The following is a 19,043-nucleotide window of genomic DNA, read 5'->3' as shown; positions in this document are numbered from 1 at the left end:
CGCCTGGTTTCTGATGACCTCCATCTAGAGGTCCTACCCTTCTTACCCCTGTGAATTAGCCAGACTGAGCAGCCTGCAGCCAACTAGTTTCACAGAGCACACCTGTTAATGGTCGTTCTTTCTCTATATTACAATGTGCACTTGGTACTGAACCAGGTTGGTTTTAGTGACTTGGGTGAGTCCCCAGGATGTTGTTTTACATATGGGCTACCAGCAACCTACAAAACATTTTCCACCTTTTCCTCTCCAGGATGAAACATCATAGCTATTTTACAACCATCAAAGAACTCTGAGGTGACTCTTAATTGAATGTCCACAACAACTTTTAGATTTTCTTTATGCTAAATATTTTATTAGTAAGGCATTGTTGCAAGGGTCAGTACATCTTCATTCAGTAGCAGAAATAATCAAATAAGTAAAATCAATCATCTAATCTATCTTTCCCTAATGCTGATACTGAGAACTAAAAAGGGAACCTTTGAGAGAGAAGCATGGAGTATGGCGTTTCGAACCCCAGACCTGGCCTGATGATGAAGAAGGTGTTGCAGCAGGAGGAGGATGTTGATCGATGAAGGCAGGGATCTCTGTAGGTCTGATGAGCTTTTGTCTCTGCATGGACGGTGAGGTCACATAGGACTTGGGTGCTGGCAGGAAGAGTGTGAAGCTCGCTTCGTCTTGTCTCACGATCTTTCTGGTCCGTTGAAATGCAGACTAGCTGACCTCATGGAAGGAAGACATCAGTTCTTCTTCTTTGCCTTTGTTCTTTGTCTTTGCCTTTGTCTTTATCTTCATCTTTGTCTTTGGGGTTTGAACCCAGCTGATGAGAGAAGTGTGATTTGAAGCCACATGTTGCGGGGCTGATGGGTTGGTCCCCATGAGCAGGACAATCTTCGGGTCTGTGGCCCCGGCTCTTCTTCAGCTGCAGAGTTCTTTGTCCATCTCGATCTTGGCTCAAAGCTGCCTGGAGGATCCAACCAAAGGTTCCTCTTTTGCACCCACCTTTTATAGGGTTTATCCACCCTTTTGGTGTGTTTGCATTGGCTAGCACTGATGCTGTGCTTGTTTCATTGTCCGACTGCTTGGACAAATGATCTCATACCCATCACTGTCTCAAGAGACATTATGTCCTGATTTCTGTGCTAATGTCTCAGGGTTGCTCAATGGTCCTCCTACGTCCATTGCCTTCACAACCTTTTCTTTGAAAAGTTTAAGTCGTTCAACAATCTGCTTCCAAATAAGGCATTGCCCATCTCTGCTCTCCTGTTATCTGCCTACCATAACCTTTCACCTACCATCCACCTCCAACATATCAGTGATGTTTAATTGCAGTTACACTTTTTACACCATTTCAAGTTCAATGTCAAAATCACATTTATAACTTCTTTACCTTCTCTGATTTAGCATTCATTTATAATATTATGATAACCATAACTTATTAGTTACCCTTATTATAATCTTATTGTGAGTTATTACATATGTTCTCTGAAAAGAAACCAAGAATAATCCATGATTCTATATATGATACCAAAGTTACAGTTACTTGTTTTACTTGTAAGTGTACCCACAAGTGTAAGTATTATTACAAGTAAACCAATATTAATATAAGTATTTTACTTTGAATCTTATTCAATTACTCAAAATGTTTAGATTTCATTCTTTAAAACTTTCATGCTTTGAAATAAGGAATAGTCTCAACTATTTTTATAAATCAATAGGCTGGAAACCTACTTCCTCTTTTTCCAGGAAACCTCCTCTTCCTGTTTCATGACTCTCTCTGTCTGACTATGATTTCTTATCATTAGATGGAAAAAAGACATAGAATTAAAGCAAAGTTTTCAAGAGACGAAAACAACGCACATAACCAGATTGATTTTATTGATGTTTAAGTCTACTGTTGGGCCTAGATGTCACTTGTGTGATTAATTTTAAAGGTAACTTTATTTATTGTTACTGTTAAACTTAAATCTCCAGCATGGGGAAGTGGGATGATCTCGGTTTCCTTGACAGCGCAGACCAATCACAACACTGCTTCATGTTGGCTGCTTTGCGCATAATGTTGTGGCTTGATTTCTGTAGTTTACCTCGGCACGGATTGCCCATATAGGCTTACCTATATGGACATTTATATCAACCTCCTGTGAGGATGATGATCCATGTTCCTTTGTAGAATTTATCAAGGTAGGAGTCAAGTTTAAATGCACCACATTTGCTATGTTTGTGCAGCTCAATGTGAACTGCAAATATCCATATTGAGCTGTACTCAGTGTTCGTAGATGCACATTTATAAGAGCGCATTGAGCATGCAGTGAGAATATTTCTTTATGAACAAGGCATTATGTATGACGTGTGTTTACGTCTCAACATTTTGACTCTGTCTGTGTCAATAAAGTTTGAGATCCCGGTTAGCCCCTGAGTTAGTGGACCAATGGTTCAGCCTGTGGATGATTCCAAAGATTAAACTGAGAGCATCAGATTGTAACTGTAGTAACAAAGCAATCTAACTAGGAAGATTGTTCTTTGAACTCTTACAATATAAACTTGCCGGCTCCTTAAAATCTTAAATTTACATGTTAAACAATTTATATTCTTTTAATTATTTATACTGAAACATTGAATCAAATTTAGCAGCATTGATATTTTCTTAGTTTATTTATGCCTTGGGCCGGTTCTAAATGTAATCCGCATTACATCATGTTTTTAGAGCCAATGACTAATTACTTAATTTGGATTTAACAGAAGTGCAAATAAATGATATTTATCATAAATGTATTTGTTGACTTGTTGTTTTTAAGATTATATATTTGTGGGTGTAAGCATTGTCGGCAATGTTTTCCAGTAACATAATTACCCAGTAATATTTTACATTTCCTGTCAACTTAACATCTTTAAGTACAAAACCTGGTGGACCGCCTCAGTGCCCCGACCACCGGGCTTAGGTTTTCTGGGGGAAACCCTGTATTACATGTTATATATAGAAACATATAAACTGCAATCTGTGCTATATTATCAGAGTAAATAAAGGTTTCTGTCTCAGACTTTCCTTCATTCTTTCTGTAACATCAGTAGTGCAGCAAGTTTCTTTTTCCACCTTCTTGTCTCCATGCATTGCAGGAGCCAAATATGTGATGCATTTCCTTTTTGGTCACTAGATGGCGATGTAGGCTCAAGAATCTGAGTCAGGGAGAAACAGGTAGCAGGCAGGTGTTGAACTCAGAAGCCTCTGAGGCCGGGGTCCAGATTATATCTTTACACCCATCTTACCCCAGAATTTGTCTGGGCCCCTGGCACTGCAAAACAGGACATTATCTGTCCGGATCACTACAAGAAAATTTACAAAAAACAGAAACATAAGATACAGCTGACCTAATTAAAACATCAGACTGATCCCCTGCCTAAAGGAACCTCAGACTGAAGAACTTTTGGCCTCCAAGTCACTTAAACTAGCTCTTTTAAATACCAGATCTCTCTGTGCTAAAGCTCTATTAATTAATGATTTCATCACTGAGCATAATATCAATGTTATGTTTCTGACAGAAACATGGTTGAATGATAATAATGAATCGATCGTACTAATTGAATCTGCGCCTCCTAACTACAATTTCTTCAGTGAGAATAGAAAACACAAAAAAGGAGGAGGCGTGGCTTCAATATTTAAGAATACCATAAATTGTAGTAAAATCTCTTTGGGTCGCTTCACCTCTTTTGAGTATCTTGGAATTGAGGTTAAAGGCCACAAACAAACTTTGACAGTAACTTTATATAAAACTCCAACTTTTGTGGAAAATTTCTTTACTGACTTGAATGAGCTTCTATCTCTCATATGTATTGATTATGATTGTTTAATAATTGTCGGTGATTTCAACATTCATGCTGACAACCCCCAAGACAGAGGGGCAAAAAAGCTCGCTAATATTTTAGAGACTTTTGGTCTAACACAACATGTCAAACAAGCAACACACACTCAAGGACACACACTGGACCTGGTTATCAGTAAGGCTGTGAATATTTCCAATGTCTCTGTAACGGATGTCGCCTGTCGGATCACTTCCTGTTATCTTTGAAAGTTCTTCATCTTTTAACCCACTTGGACAAACAGCAACCATCACAAAACGTTCTCTCACTGAAAACACAGCAGAAACTTTTAATCAAATCTACTCTTCTTCCTCACCCTTAAGCTGTAATGATGTAGATAAGTTGGTAAATGATTTTCAGTCTAAAGTCTCAGATATTATTGATTCCATTAAAATGAAGGTTGTGTCTGGTAAAAAGAAATCTCCATGGAGAAATGCACAAACAGTTAGATCTGCAAGACAACTCTGCCATAGGGCAGAACGAAAATGGCGTAAAACTCAACTCCACGTTCATTGTGACATCTATAAAGAAAGACTACGTAACTATCATTTAACACTAAAACATGCAAGAGAGGCTTTCTTTGCAGATGTCATAAACAAAAACATTAACAATGCTCGAGCTTTATTTGCAACAGTTGACAGAATCACAAACCCTCCTGTGACGTTACCGCCTGAATTCCAATGTATTGCCGCCTGCAACCAGTTTTCCAGCTTCTTTTCAGAGAAAATTTAAAAAATCAGAGGATTAATCTGTACATCCACTATAAAGTCAGTACCAATCTTCAGTCGTATTGATTATTGCAACAGCGTCTTCACAGGTCTGTCCAACAAATCAATCAAACAGCTGCAGCTGATCCAGATGCTGCTGCTCGCGTTCTGACTAAAACCAGGAAGATAGAGCACATAACACCAGTTTTAAAGTCCCTCCACTGGCTCCCTGTAGCTCAAAGAATAGACTTTAAAATCCTGTTGTTAGTTTATAAATCACTGAACGGCTTAGCACCACAATACATTAAAGATCTGCTGTTGTTGTATCAACCTTCCAGACCTCTCAGGTTCTGGTTCTGGTTCTGCTCTGCATCCCTAGAACCAGAACCAAATGAGGAGAAGCAGCTTTCAGCATCTATGCACCACAAATTTGGAACAAACTTCCAGAAAACTGTAAAACAGCTGAAACACTGACTTCCTTTAAATCTCGTCTAAAAACCCACCTGTTTAGAATTGGATTTGAAATGTAATCAATTACAAACTTATTGATGGAACTTGACTTAATGCTGTGTTTTGATTATTGATTCTATGTTGAAATTGCACAAAAATCCATGAGGGACGACGGAGTCCCAGAGCGATATTCCGTGAGAGGTGTACGGCGTCTGGTGCCGGAAGAAAAACAGCGAGTGACTGAGGGTCACTGCGGGTAACACAAACCCTGTAAATTCTAGACACTAACAGTTACCATAGAATTGCACAAAAATCCGTGAGGGACGGCAGAGTCCCTGCTCGAAATTCCGTGAAAGAGGTGAACGGAGCCTCGTGCCAGAAGCCCATTATTAAAATGCTGTCTACATCGTTTTAAACTGTGTGATTGTGAGTGTGAGTGGGAATAAACATATTTTGTTTAACATGTTTATAATGAAGGTCAACATTCTGATCACACACTCCACCTACTGCTGATTCCTTTCTGAATTTGAAGAAATCTATCGTTCCTCTTATAGGCAAAGTCTAATCAGGTAAGAGCTCAGCCTTCTTTCCTCGTGCAAATTTAAAAGTTGATGGACAGTTTAACAACCGTCTCCTTTATGGCTCAAATTTTTTATCATGTTTTTTTTTTTTAAACGGTTTTCAACACCACAAAGCCGTCTTTGTTTAGCAGTCCTCAGCAAATCATTTTCCTCCAGTCTGTCATTGAGTTTCTCAGTCCTAAATAGAAATTATTTCTTTTTGTTGCTTCTATTTTGAAGTAATTTTCTTAATGGCACAGTTTGGGTTTTAAACTGGGGAGTGAACCATTCTGACAATGTGTTTTCTCTTTTTTCTTCCCTTTGTATCCTGTTTGTAATGCACTTACAGAAGGGTGAGCCCTTAAGAAATTAGATTTTCGTGTGTTTCATGAGGTATTTTGTTCCATATAACACAGTAGGAGTGCAACAGGTAAACCTTTAATGGATGCAAACTCGACTAAAAACCCACCTGTTTAGGATTGTATTTGAAACATAATCAATTACAAATTTATTGATGGAACCTGAATTAATGTCATGTTTTGATTGTTGATTCTATGTTGCTTTGTGTTTCTGTGTTTGTAATGATGTAAAGCACTTTGAAATGCCTGGTGCTGAAATGTGCTATACAAATAAAATGTGATTAGATTTTTTGAGTGCTCTGTAATCACTGTTGTTGTTTCCTTTTGGAGTTACTGATTCTGTGCACTATTCATCTAGTCTGAACTGAATAATGTGGTGAATTTGCATCTAAAAACCTGGGACTGACTTTAGTTCATCCATCAACATAAAAATCAGATTTAATAAGATGTTCAGTTTTAATGCAATTAGAATAGAGAGCTGAGGACAGAGTCACTTTAAAGCAAAAATCATTTACACCAGTTGGAGATACAGAGATTTAGTTGACAGAAAGATTTATAAAACCTTAAACGTCCAAATCCCAACTAAAGACATTAAATTGGTTCAACAGACGACAGAAGGAAGCTCTGATTGGAGATGTTCAGTCTCACCTGGAGCACAGCTGCTCTGATTGGCTGTCAGCAGTCCAGCTCCTCTTCTGGGTCTTTTCCCACACTGGGGGCAGGAGGAGGGCCCAGACTGGTCCCAGTAGAACCTGATGCACTGTCTGCAGAACCAGTGACCACAGCTGGTAGAGACTGGATCCATCAGAACCTTCTGACACAAAGCACAGCAGGACGGCTGCTCCTCCTCACCAACGCTGCTCCTCTTCCTCCCTCTGTGAAGACATTTCTTCATCACTGAAATAGTTCACTAACAACAGGCTGGAGCTGTCCTGGTACCAGAAGCTGAGTCAGAACAGAACCTCAGAACATTGATGATCTCTGGTTTGAAGTATTTCATTCTATATTTGGTGTTATAATTGATCTTTCTTTGGTTGTATGTTCATCTGAAATCTTTATTCTGTCTGAGTCAGAGCAGAAAACTGTTTCCATCAGAGGCTCAAAGACCAAAATCTGATTCTAATCTAGATTCCAGTGTAGAAACATGGATCATTCTTTAATGGTGGAACACCAGTAAACAGGATTCAGATCCAGTTTGTGTCAGGATCTGTGTTTTTCTGTGTGTTTATTTTGAGTTTCCTGTGTATCTGAGTCTCCGTGTTGTCCTGTCGCCCTTTGATTAGTCCCCAGGTGTTTCTCGTTCCCTGATTACCTCCTGTGTATTTAGTGTCACCTGTGTGTCTGTGTCGGGTCCTCGTCTCATTTTGGCGTCTGTCCTGTGTGTGCGCGTTGTTTCCGTCTTCTATGTACCAGTTGCTACCGATGTTGAGCCCTGGCTTCCGCTCTGTCGTGCTGCCTGGTTTTGTGGACTGATTTTGGACTGTTCTTCATTAAAAACCATCATTCTCATTTCAAACTGGGTCTCAAGCGTCTGCCTCACCACCTACACCGCATTTCGTGACAGTTTGCATTAATCTAAGAACTTTATAAAGAGTCTTGTACTGTGACAGAACATTATTTGGACATGTTAGCAGATCTAACAAGTTATTTAAATTTGTCTTATTTTTTTCTAAATCTGACTTCATGATGATTCTTTGGACTTTGGTTCTGTGTTCACTTTGTAGTTTTATTGTCCTGATTAATTGTTTATAGTTGTAGTTTAGTTACAGTCCATCTTTATTGAGTCCAGTTCCTGTTTTATTTAGAGGGTCGGGTTCTTTTAATGCACTTGGTTCTGTTCGTTTTGCCTGTTTCTGGGTTTATTTGTCACCAAAGACATTAAATAAATTGATCTGTTCAGAACCTTCACATTAAGGACTAATGACCTGACCTTTGACCTCCACTTAACTTTCTAAACCAGGGATACTTAAAGATCCACAGACACTTTTCAAAAAGTCAAAGGTCCATTTATTACAAACCCGCAAGCCAGAAGCCAGAAACTCTCAGATTCAAAAGTTTCTTTTCATGCAAAACAATAAACATGTAGAAATAAAATATAATTTTAAATTATATATCAATGTACATACTTAAACAAGAAACTTCTGCAAAACTTTTAAACAAATGTGAGAAGGGATTTAAAAATGTTTTTATAATGAACATAGAAGTCCAAAAAAGTATTAGGAGTGAAATTCTAAGATGATTCAGGAATTTAAAAATAAAAGGTTTCTAGTTCTGACCCCACATTACTCTGAGTGAAAACTCCTTTGCTTTCTGTTGTTGAGGAAAGGCCTTTTCAAAATCCAAAAGGAGATTAAAAGATTTCTCAAAATGTATAAAATAATGAAAGCATAAATTCAGGGATGTTTTTAATGAGGGAATAAAATTATAACAGTTTGTCTGGAACATAATGACAATTTCTGGGATTTAATATTTGAGCCGTTTTGGAGATTGTTTTACTTATTAGTAAAACATCAGAGTTTTATTAAACTTTAGTCTCTCCCATCTTAACTGCTATTGTTCCCACAGACACCAGGAGCCTCATGTATAAAAGGTTCGCACAAAAAATGTGCAGCGCCATATTTTACACACAAGTCTGCATGTATAAAAATAAACATGTCGTGAAAATTTACATAAATACACGCAAACTTTTGACCGGCCGTGAAAATGTGCAGCAGCCTGAAAACTTTTCTGTGAACAATAATAAACTACAAAGAGTCAAAACTCACTAAATAACTGAAATCTGATGACATTCAGTTATTTAGACCAAGAAGCATCAAACCCGATGTTTGTTCATGATTTTAATATTTTATTGTCTAAACGTAAACGATGAAACTGAACCGTATTTATCCTCAGACAATAACCGAACATGCACACAAAATAAAGAAAACAAAAATAATAAAAGGAAGTGAAAACATCACTAGAATGTAAATAATACTTTCCCTCAGTTTTTGTCTCATAAAGCTGTAACTCATTGGTCTGTGTGCCGAAGCAAATGAAAAGCATCTATAGAGTCATTTATTCTCACTAAAAAATAAAACCTGGTTGGATCAGCAGATTAACTCCAGACAGGTTTGATTATTGAAGGTGATCAGGTGTGGAGACAATCCCAGGTACAGTACAGACCAAAGGTTTGGACACACCTTTTAATTCAATGAGTTTCCTTTATTTTCATAACTATTGACATTGTAGATTCACACCGAAGGCATCAAAACTATGAATAACACATGTGGAAATATGCACTAAACATGATTACTGCTTTGCACACACTCTGCATTTTCTTTTTTTACCCCTCCAGGGGGTCTTTTGTGGGCTCAAGTGTCCCTTTTACGAAAGTAGGCTGACGGGAAACGGGGAAGGAGAGGAGGGAAGACATCTGGCAAATGTCGCCGGGTCCGGGAGTCGAACCCGCGACGGCTGAGTCGAGGACTCAAGGCCTCCAAATATGGGTCGCGCTAACCGCTACGCCACCACGGCACGCCCACTCTGCATTTTCTTGACGGGCTTCAAGAGGTCGTCACCTGAAATGGTTTTCACTTCATAGGTCAACCTGCCCTGTCAGGGATTTCTTGCCTTATAAATAGTCATGAAAATAAAGAAACCCCATTGAATTAGAAAGTGTGTCCAAACTTTTGGTCTGTACTGTATGTCAGTAGCTGCATCAAGGTGAGCTGCTACCTGAGGAGCTTTGGCTCTGATGGAGAACATGGAGCCATTGATCAGAAATCATATTGATCTGTTGGTTTATTGGTGTTTAGATTCATCCAGACTGATCATCCTGGAGTTCTGAGCAGAACTTAAAGAAGGAGCCGAGCGGTACCGGTACCGGTCCAGCTGCAGTCGTCCTTCAGTCGAGCTGCTTTGTGAATGAACCTTTATGGACAGAAAGCATCTCTATTCTGTAAATGTAAATTTATAAACATGATTTCTCTATTTATAATAAACATCAACATTCCCACTCAAAGGACTTTCTGTCTGTCTTTAAATCCAGGCTGAACACTCTGCTGCTCAAACAGGCATTTACACTTAGATCTCTTTATTTTATTAATTTATTTTCATTTAAAAAATGTTCTTTCAAATATTTTGATTTTTTTGTGTAGTGACCTTATGAACCCTGAAAGCATCTTTTAAATAAAAATATATAATTATTATTATAAATACTAATACTGCTACAAACATGGACGTTGCCATGGTTACTGCTTCACGTGGTGGTATACTTCCTGGTATTTATACTAATTTACATTAATATGTATTTACGGTGGTGACAGGTGAACCAGCAGCTGCTTTATTTCATGCAAATTGGGATTTATGAAGGAAACGTGAGCAGGTATGTACGTACGTACAGATTTATATATCAGAATTATTTGTGCGCCACTTTTCTAAATTTGTCCGTGTTAGTGTGAAAACTGCTCACTCTTTTACACATGAGGCCCCAAACCTCAGTGGAACATGGAAGCTGCTAGAGATTCATAAAGACACAAAGGAAACTATTTAGTTTTTCCTCCACAGTTTGTTCTGTTCTCTCAAAGAACAGTTTAGATCACAACTGAAAAAAGAACTAAAATGATTTAAAATTATGTTTTGGTCTCCATGAATCAGTTTCTAAGCTGAAATCAAACTTTAAATCCTGGTTGGTCTCTGCAGAGCCACATTAATCAGTTAGAAACTGGTTTCTTACTCTGGGTCTGATGGTTCTGGTTCAGTACTGAAGTTTAGAGGATCTTTTCTGGACCGGTCACTCCTCATAGAAGGACAGATGGATCCTGGAGATTCTGCTCTCAGTCTGAGGTTCTGACCTCTGAAACACAAACATGTTATTCAGATCACATCAATTACTGAGAAACTGTGATAAAAACACTGAAGAAGATCAGAACACAAACTGCTGCAGAGAAGCAGAAGGTTTAAAGTTCTGGGTGGTCATCCTACCTGGATCACATGGACCCAGTGTTCACAGTATTTAAACTGGGCCCAGTGCTCCCAGTAAAGAAGTTTCCCTCTGTCAGTGGGTTTAGAGAAAATCTCTGAATTGTTGCTCTTTAAAGTTTTGGTTGTTTTTGTTTTCATGGATCATTTTCATCCATCACTGACTCACTGAAGCCTCATTAAAACTCTACTGATTGGCTGACATTCCTCATGTCTACTTAGCTTTAAGTTTGCATAAAAATTAAGTTACTTTTTATTTATTAGCTGAAGATAAAAAAGTTAATATTTAAAAAATCTGTGTGGAGTCACATGAATCAGTTAGAAACTGGTTTCTTACTTCCTGTCTGATGGTTCTGGTTCATTACGGAAGTTTAGAGGATCTTTTCTGGACCGGTCACTCCTCATAGAAGGACAGATGGATCCTGGAGGTTCTGCTCTCAGTCTGAGGTTCTGATCTCTGAAACACAAACATGTTATTCAGATCACATCAATTACTGAGAAACTCTGTGATAAAAACACTGAAGATCAGAACACAAACTGCTGCAGAGAAGCAGAAGGTTTAAAGTTCTGGGTCGTCATCCTACCTGGATCACATGGACCCAGTGTTTCCAGTATGTAAGACTGGGAAGACTTATATACCAGTGCTCCCAGTAAATAAGTTTCCCTCCTTCAGTGGGTTTAGAAAAAATCTCTGAATTGTTGCTCTTTAAAGTTTTTGTTTTCATGGATCATTTTCATCCATCACTGATTCACTGAAGCCTCATTAAAACTCTACTGATTGGCTGACATTCCTCATGTCTACTTAGCTTTAAGTTTGCATAAAAATTAAGTTACTTTTTATTTATTTGATGAAAATAAACAAGTTAATATTAAATAAATCTGTCTGGAGTCACATGAATCAGTTAGAAACTGGTTTCTTACTTCCTGTCTGATGGTTCTGGTTCAGTACTGAACACTGGAGGTTTATCTCTGGACCGGTCACTCCTCATAGAGGGACAGACGGATCCTGGAGGTTCTGCTCTGTTCTCCTTTAGGTCCAAATCTTCCATCTTCTGGACCTCAGTAAGTCTGAAAGAGAAACCAGTACCAGTCAGTTCCCAGTGATCCAGTAAGCAGGAAGTTGATTCCCATCATGTGTTCAGAGGATCAGAGGAACCTGATCCAGCAGGTAACATCTGGGTCTGAATTGTTCTCTCCTTCACTTCTTCATGACCTTCTGATGTCTGCTGGCTGATCCAAGAACCTTCTGGAGAACTTCTGACTTTATTAAGAACATTTCAAATCTGAGTCTGAAACCTAAACTGGAATCATGTTCCAGGTCTGTAGAAACATCCAGAGTGAGGTCAGATGTAGTGAATGAAGGAGTGAACATTTCCTATGAAGTGGTGATGTGTTGGTCCTGAACAGATGGGCTCAGTTAAAGCAGCGGTTCTGAAACCTTTGGGGTCCAGACCTCCTTTAGACGGGCTGCCAGTCCTCCTGCTGAGAGTCAGGTTTAGTCAGAGAGGCAGGAATATGTGGAAGGAATATTTTCCAGACGGACCAACAATCAGAGAGACTTCAGGATCAGGTGATCCATGGAGATCATGAGGAGTGATCTGATCACTCTCAGCTTTCAGCAGATCTGTTCAGTTTTCCAGCAGCTTAGAGAGACAAAGAGTTTCTCACTGCTGCAAGGAGAAACAAGAAGTCCAACTGGAAAAGAAAGAAGTCAGAGAGGAGGAAGAGAGGAAAATCTGTTGAGAGTTTAAATCTGGTTTGACTCCACAGATCAGAGAAACATCAGTTTCTGATGAACCCCAGACTGCTGAGGAAGGAGTGATGTGTCACATTTTATAATTTAAATAATCAGAGAAACCAGTTTAACATGATGTAGTATTATGGACACACTAAGGAAATAAAAGATGAAAATACGAGAATAAAGTCAGAATATTCTCATAATATTATGAATTTCTTCCAAAAATAATTTCTATTTATCTTATTATGACCCTAATACTCTGTGATAGTTTACAAATGTTTTGTTCTGGTTTTTCCTACTAAGATAAAAACAGTTCTGATCTTTAAAAGATTCATTCAGTTTTTATTTAGTTTCTATTCATGATGTCATTATTGCACACAATCAGATCATCTTTAGGTGTTAGTGCTGCCTAAAGGTGGGATCATGTGGGATCATGGTAGATCTCACAGTCGCAGTAACTAAGCTGTGGCACTTTGTTAAATATTTCTCTCATGAAATATAAATGTGTAATGTTGCCTTGTGTAACAACAATTTATAAGCAGCAACGTTTCACAATAAAGTTTTCATTTCAATGAATTTAATTTTACGCCTGTCTAAATACTTTCTTGATCAGCCCATAAATTAAAATCAATTCAATAAAGCACTACCCCTACAAGGACCCCATGATAGACGCTCTTCTATCCGTCCTGCCTAGAGGCGATGCTCACACCGATGCTCTATGGTAGGAACATCTGACCAGGTAGCACAGATCGTCACTGTTCTGTCGACTCGGGCCGCTGTGGGCGTCCCTTGATTTGATCGGTTAGAAAAAGCTCCAGAGACCCATAAGAGACACGGAGGAACATGGAGCTGCAACACTGAGCTCTACTAACAAGTGAACAACCTGGAGCTCAACACCAGCAAGACCAAGGAGGTCAGAGTGGACCACAGCAGGTCCAGGAGGACAGAGCACCACCTGTTACAATTCAGGTGGAGGTGGTGGAGTGCGTAGGTAGACAACATCAGATTCCTGGGCGTCCACATCACCTCGGACCCGACCCGGTCACTGAACACCTCTGTTCTGACGAGGAAGGCCCAACAAAGACTCTTCTTCCTCAGGAAGTAGAACAGGGCTGGACTTCCTGCTCAGTGGCTCAAGAACTTCTACAGAGCCGTGATGGAGAGCATCCTCTGCCTCAGCACGACTGGGCTGTCCTGGATGGGACGACAACTGCACCATCCAGGACAAAAAGGACTTGGACCGGGTGGTGAAAACGGCCCAGTGGATGGTGGGGAGTCAGTTACCGAACCTGGACCTAATATATACTGGCAGACTGCAAAGGAAGGCCAGTTGTGTTGCTGCTGATGATCCCACCCACCCAGGACACAAACTGTTTGTACCGCTACCGTCTGGGAAACGCTGCAGATACAGAAAGTGAACAACCACTTTATGGCTAAAGATCAGCTTTTCCCCAAGAGCTGAGAAATCAATCTGTCCACCTTCCATCCTCTCTGCCCCCTGCAGACACACCCACACCCTAATGCTGCACCCTAAGGCCTGATTAAGACTTTATTTATTCATCTATTCATCACTGAGGGCACCACTCCAATTTCATTATGTAGAAACACAACAAAAATCTTATGTCTTAAAACCACAAGTTATTTCTGTCCTCCGTCTCAAAATGGAGTCTGATCTGAAGAACAAAGTTAGTTTCATTTTCTATGTCACACAGTCACATGACTTGTGTGTTTTCATCACTAACAGAAGCGTCTAAAATCCTCATTTGATTTGTGGAATAAATATTTACAGTTAATAGTTCAGGTAGATTTTTTAGGCTTAAAGAAAACAATAAAGTTAAAGAACTTTCAGTATTTCTAGATTAACTCTTCTCTTACATTCGTTTCTGAGGTACAGCAATAATGTTCCTGGGTCAGTTTGACCTGTGGAGTGTTTAATCATGCTATAATGTCAGAAACCAAAATAATCCTCCAAAACATTTTTGTATCTTATTATCAACTCCAATACTAACCATTTCAATCAATATTTGTCCAATGATGTTTTTAATTTCTCAGAAATTAAGGATCAATGACGACAACCTGCTCATTTACTCATTTGGACATAAAAAATGGAATTTACATTTTTAATGTCCACTGAAAAAAAACCTAGACACACAAAAAAACAATAATTTCCTTGAAATTGATCTTTGGTAAATTTTTTATATTACACTTTTTTTCAATGGGTGATCTTTATAATTGAACTTGAGACACACATTCTGTTCAGGGTCAAATTGACCCGCTGATTAAAATCAAAACAAATAAGTCATGCAGAGAGTATTTATGTTTTCCTCCACTTCTGCTGAGTGTCACTCAGTGTGGGTGGAGTTTGTCCACAGGAACAGAAAAGATTCCTGTCAACAGTTGCATGAACACTTTCTGCTTTCTCGCAGTTTCCTAGTGAAGTAAAGAGAATAGTGAGGGGGTGGGCTTGTGTTTGTGTGTGTGTGTGTGTGTGTGTGTGTGTGTGGGGGGGTGTGTTTGTGTGTGTGTGGTGAAAAATGGTTCGTAGCTGCAAGGAAACATAACAGCAGGGTTAAGAGATTCTGTAGTCAAACAAGTTCATCTACATTCTCATGAGCCTCTACTGGCAGAACAAACCTGTTCATCAACATTCAGATCATAAAGTTCCAACAGGCGAGATTATAATCTTATTATTAAAGAGTTTTGACGTCTTTAACAGGCGTCAAAACTTAAAGACGTTTATTTCCAGAGTTAAAGTGACAAACTTTCTATTCAGAGCATTAAATGACAGCAGCGCAATAATATATCTGACATTAAACCACTTTTACACAAACAGAGAGATTATATTTAAACAGCGGAAGTTGCTGCTCAGATTAGTTCAAACTGGGACTGAAAGGTTCGGTCTGTTCTCGCTTCTCTGACCCGGAAACAGAGAAAAGCTTGAAAACGGGTCAGAACCAATTTTATAGAAAGTGTGTGTACTCACTGGATCTGCTGCTGAGATGTCTGCGTCACACAATGGAGGCGCTGCAGGTGTTCAGCTTGATACAGGTGAGGAGGAGGAGGAGCTCACCTTCTGATGTGTACACTGTAAAAAATAAGTGCCCTGCCCCGGGGCAGCTCAACATGTGGCTCAGGAAGCTGAAATCGAACTTACAACCTTCTGGTCACAAGACGACCACTCTACCACCGAGTCACAGCCGCCCTAAAAAAGCCACTGCATGATCCTTTTGCTAATCTTCTTTAAAACCCAGAATAACGAGCTACAATTCAGTGCAATTTAATATAAACAGTGAGTAGAAAAGGTCAACTAAAGGACAAACCATAAAAGCACAAGTACAGTGAAAATAAACAGAAATCATTAGTATTAAAAGAAGAAATTTTAATTCTTAAATCAATACGTTGCTATAAAAATTGAGCCGAGTTGCGGCACTGAGCCGTCAGCCACTAAACTTTACAAGTTTAACAATAATTCTGGACATGGTTGGAGTTCCTTAAACTCTTCTGGGGTCAATTTGCAGTGACCAACTGACCTGACCTACATGTTTTAGGAGATGTGGGGGGAACCGGAGCACCCGGAGAAAACCCACGCAAACACGGGGAGACCATGCAAACTCCACACAGACGGTCTCTGTGAAGACGCAGCGCTAACCGCTGCACCACCGTGCTGCCCACGTTTTTTCCAATTGGTTTGGGAAGGGATCTATTTTCTAGTTTGCCAATGGGGGAAAAATCTTTGCCTTTTTAAATTCTCTATTGACGGAGCGTGGCATGGCGCCCCGTTCACAGAGGCTACAACCTCCAAGCGTTCGATTCCTTGGTTCCTCTCTTGCACGTCTTTCTCCGTCTCTAAATATCTAAATCAAGAACATTAAACATGTTCTTGATCGTCTTCACTCTTGCTTTTCTTTGGCTTCTTTAATCGCAGAATGTTTCGTATTTTTTTCCAAAATGAAAATTTAGATTTCTTTTTTTTACCATCCTGCGTGGTTTTAGTATCTGGATTGTTTAAATCCTCCTGGATGGTTTCTCCAGCGATCTCGATCTCTGCCGGGGATTCCGGATCTGTGGAACAACCTGGTAAGTTTTCTCCTGGGAGTTCCTCCTCTGAACAAACCTCTTGATTTAAAACTTGAACCAGGTCCACTTGGTTCTGTGAATCTTCTTTCTGTTCTTGGAAAACTGCGATCTGTTTCTGTTGGAAATCTTTGTTCTCAGATCTGAGAGTGTCTTTAACTCTTTCCAAATCATTTTTCATACAACGTATCTCCTGATCATATTGTTGTTTTAGTGCAGAGACTTCGGTTTCGTACCGACAGTTTAGCTGCAGGTACAAACCGTTTACCTTCTCTAACTCAGCCAGTGCACTCCTTTCTTTCTCCTGCAGGAATTGAATCTCTTTGGTTGTTTTTTCTTGCAGGACGGTGTTCTCAGCTCTCATCTTTTCAAGTAGCTCCATGTCCTCCTCTGATTTCTCCATGTTAGTTTTTCTCTCTTGAATTAATTGCAAATTTAGTCTTTCAACTCGTTCTAGCAGAGCAGAGTAATTAATTTCATGGACCAGATTGTGTTTCTTTTCTTTAGAAAGAGCTGTTTCCCCCTGCTGAATCATCTTCTGGAATGTTTCCACGTCTCGTTTTAGTCCAATAACTTCACTTTCATATTTGCAGTTCAGTTCACTGTATGAACTTTTGACGTGATTTAATTCTTCCTTCAAAAGTTTCCTGCTGTCCTGCAGATATTGAATCTGTTTGGTTGTTTTTTCTTGCAGGACGGTGTTCTCAGCTCTCATCTTTTCAAGTAGCTCCATGTCCTCCTCTGATTTCTCCATGTTAGTTTTTCTCTCTTGAATTAATTGCAAATTTAGTCTTTCCACTCGTTCTAGCAGAGCAGAATAATTTATTTCATGGATCAGATTTTCTTTCTTTTCTTTAGAAAGAGCTGTTTCCCCCTGTTGTATCATCTTCTGGAATGTTTCCACGTCTTGTTTTAGTCCAATAACTTCACTTTCATATTTGCAGTTCAGTTCATTGTATGAACTTTTCATTTGATTTAATTCTTCCTGCAAACGTTTCTCACTGTCTTGCAGGAATGAGATCTTTTGTGACATTTCTTGGAACATGTCGTCCTTCTCAGCTCTCCCATTCTCCAGGAGTCCTTGTTCCTCACTAAGCTGCTCTTCATCAAACGTTTGTGTCTCGGCCTCCTGCCTCACCAGAGCATCGTCTGCTTCGTACTTAGAGCGCAGCTCCTCGTAGGAAGTCTGCAGTTCGTCCAGTTCTTCTTGGAGGGCCTGACTTTTCACTTTCTCATCATGTATTTCAGCTTTAAGTGCTTCCTGGCTGAGGAGGTGGGCCACCTTTAAATCCACATATTCCTGTTGCAAGGGCTTCATCTTCATGTCTTTCACATCTTTGTAAGCCTTGGAAGCAGTGATCACAGCTTTAATGACTTCTGGATCACTGAACCTCTCTAGTCTCTCAAGTTCCCTCTTTGCGTCTTCGGCCTGGCTGATAAGCGTTTCTTTGATATCTGTCTGCCTTTGTAACTGGAGTTTCGTCTCTTCCAGCTCCTCCTTCAGGTGGGCCAGTCTTTGGTTGTCTTCAAACCTTCCGGCTCTCTCTATTTCTAGAAGGGAGTTCAGTCTTTGGATTTCCCAGTGTAAGGCATTCGGCTGTGCAGGAGGGAACCTGCCTTCGGGGTTTTCCTGGACTCCCCTTCTCGCATGGGGTCCCATCATCCCACTGTGGTATCTCGGCGTATGATGAGACATTTTCTCCTAAATACAATCAGTAAAATAGTCGATTGGTAAACTACCTGAACGGTCGATCGGAAAGAGCTTTGAACGTCTGAACTGCTCAGTGATATTGCAAGCAATGAAAAATATGCAGAATTGTGTTACATACAATTCTGCAGTTGATGACATCACAGACTGCATGGCCAGTGACATCACAGAATCTTCCTTTGCTGGCGGTGTGACATCATTCCACCACCAAATATCTTCCTCTTTATTCTTGTTTACATTCAAAATAATCCAGGATTCACTTGTTTTTGTCCCAAATATCAGGGCATCAAACTCATTTCCATTTGGGCCAAATCAAAAATCAGGATGTTCTTAAAGGGCCTGTTGGGCCGAAAGGTATTGATAAAAACCAATTCAATTGTTAAAATACCAATAAATAGGTGTTTCAGCATTCAGTAAGTGTTTCTTAAAATAACATAATATTGAACATCTTTTCACACTAATCAGTTCATCCAGGATTGTTTTTGTGGTTCTCTGCAATCAACATCACAGATTTTGTGGTGCTAATTTAGAAATATTTGTAATTCGTTAGGAATTTTTTCGATATTTGCGCTAATATATGATGTTAAATGTGATCTTTTATTAATTGCTCCATCAGTCATGGACTATAACTTGACA

The 19,043-nt window shown here is 39.4% G+C and overlaps 3 protein-coding genes across 29 annotated transcripts in view; 1 reads left to right on the top strand and 2 right to left on the bottom strand.

Annotated features, from left to right (window-relative positions):
• Positions 1-19,043, bottom strand: part of LOC116712080 (NACHT, LRR and PYD domains-containing protein 3-like) — a 612,764-nt gene that overhangs the window by 61,921 nt on the left and 531,800 nt on the right. For 5 of the 27 annotated variants that reach the window (XM_032551859.1, XM_032551861.1, XM_032551860.1 and 2 more), the window contains 3 exons: positions 11,225-11,344; positions 10,643-10,762; positions 6,577-6,803 (listed from right to left, as the gene is read on the bottom strand). The exons of 4 other annotated variants lie outside the window; for them this stretch is intronic. In XM_032551859.1, the coding sequence (XP_032407750.1) occupies positions 6,577-6,803; positions 10,643-10,762; positions 11,225-11,344 (467 nt within the window). Of the gene's footprint in view, positions 1-6,576; positions 6,804-10,642; positions 10,763-11,224; positions 11,345-11,808; positions 11,956-12,043; positions 12,711-15,608; positions 15,809-19,043 lie in introns of those variants that run through there. 18 more of the 27 variants (XM_032551872.1, XM_032551867.1, XM_032551873.1 and 15 more) reach the window with 13 other exon arrangements.
• Positions 1-19,043, top strand: part of LOC116712074 (NACHT, LRR and PYD domains-containing protein 3-like) — a 1,065,068-nt gene that overhangs the window by 924,751 nt on the left and 121,274 nt on the right. The gene's annotated exons all lie outside the window — the stretch shown is intronic.
• LOC116712168 (uncharacterized) overlaps positions 1-19,043 on the bottom strand; it is an 88,595-nt gene that overhangs the window by 64,806 nt on the left and 4,746 nt on the right. The window lies entirely within an intron of this gene.

This window comes from Xiphophorus hellerii, chromosome 21 (genome assembly GCF_003331165.1).
Source record: "Xiphophorus hellerii strain 12219 chromosome 21, Xiphophorus_hellerii-4.1, whole genome shotgun sequence".
Classification (NCBI taxonomy): domain Eukaryota; kingdom Metazoa; phylum Chordata; class Actinopteri; order Cyprinodontiformes; family Poeciliidae; genus Xiphophorus; species Xiphophorus hellerii.
The sequence above is the reverse complement of the archived record's forward strand: the minus strand, read 5'-3'. Positions and strand labels throughout refer to the sequence as shown.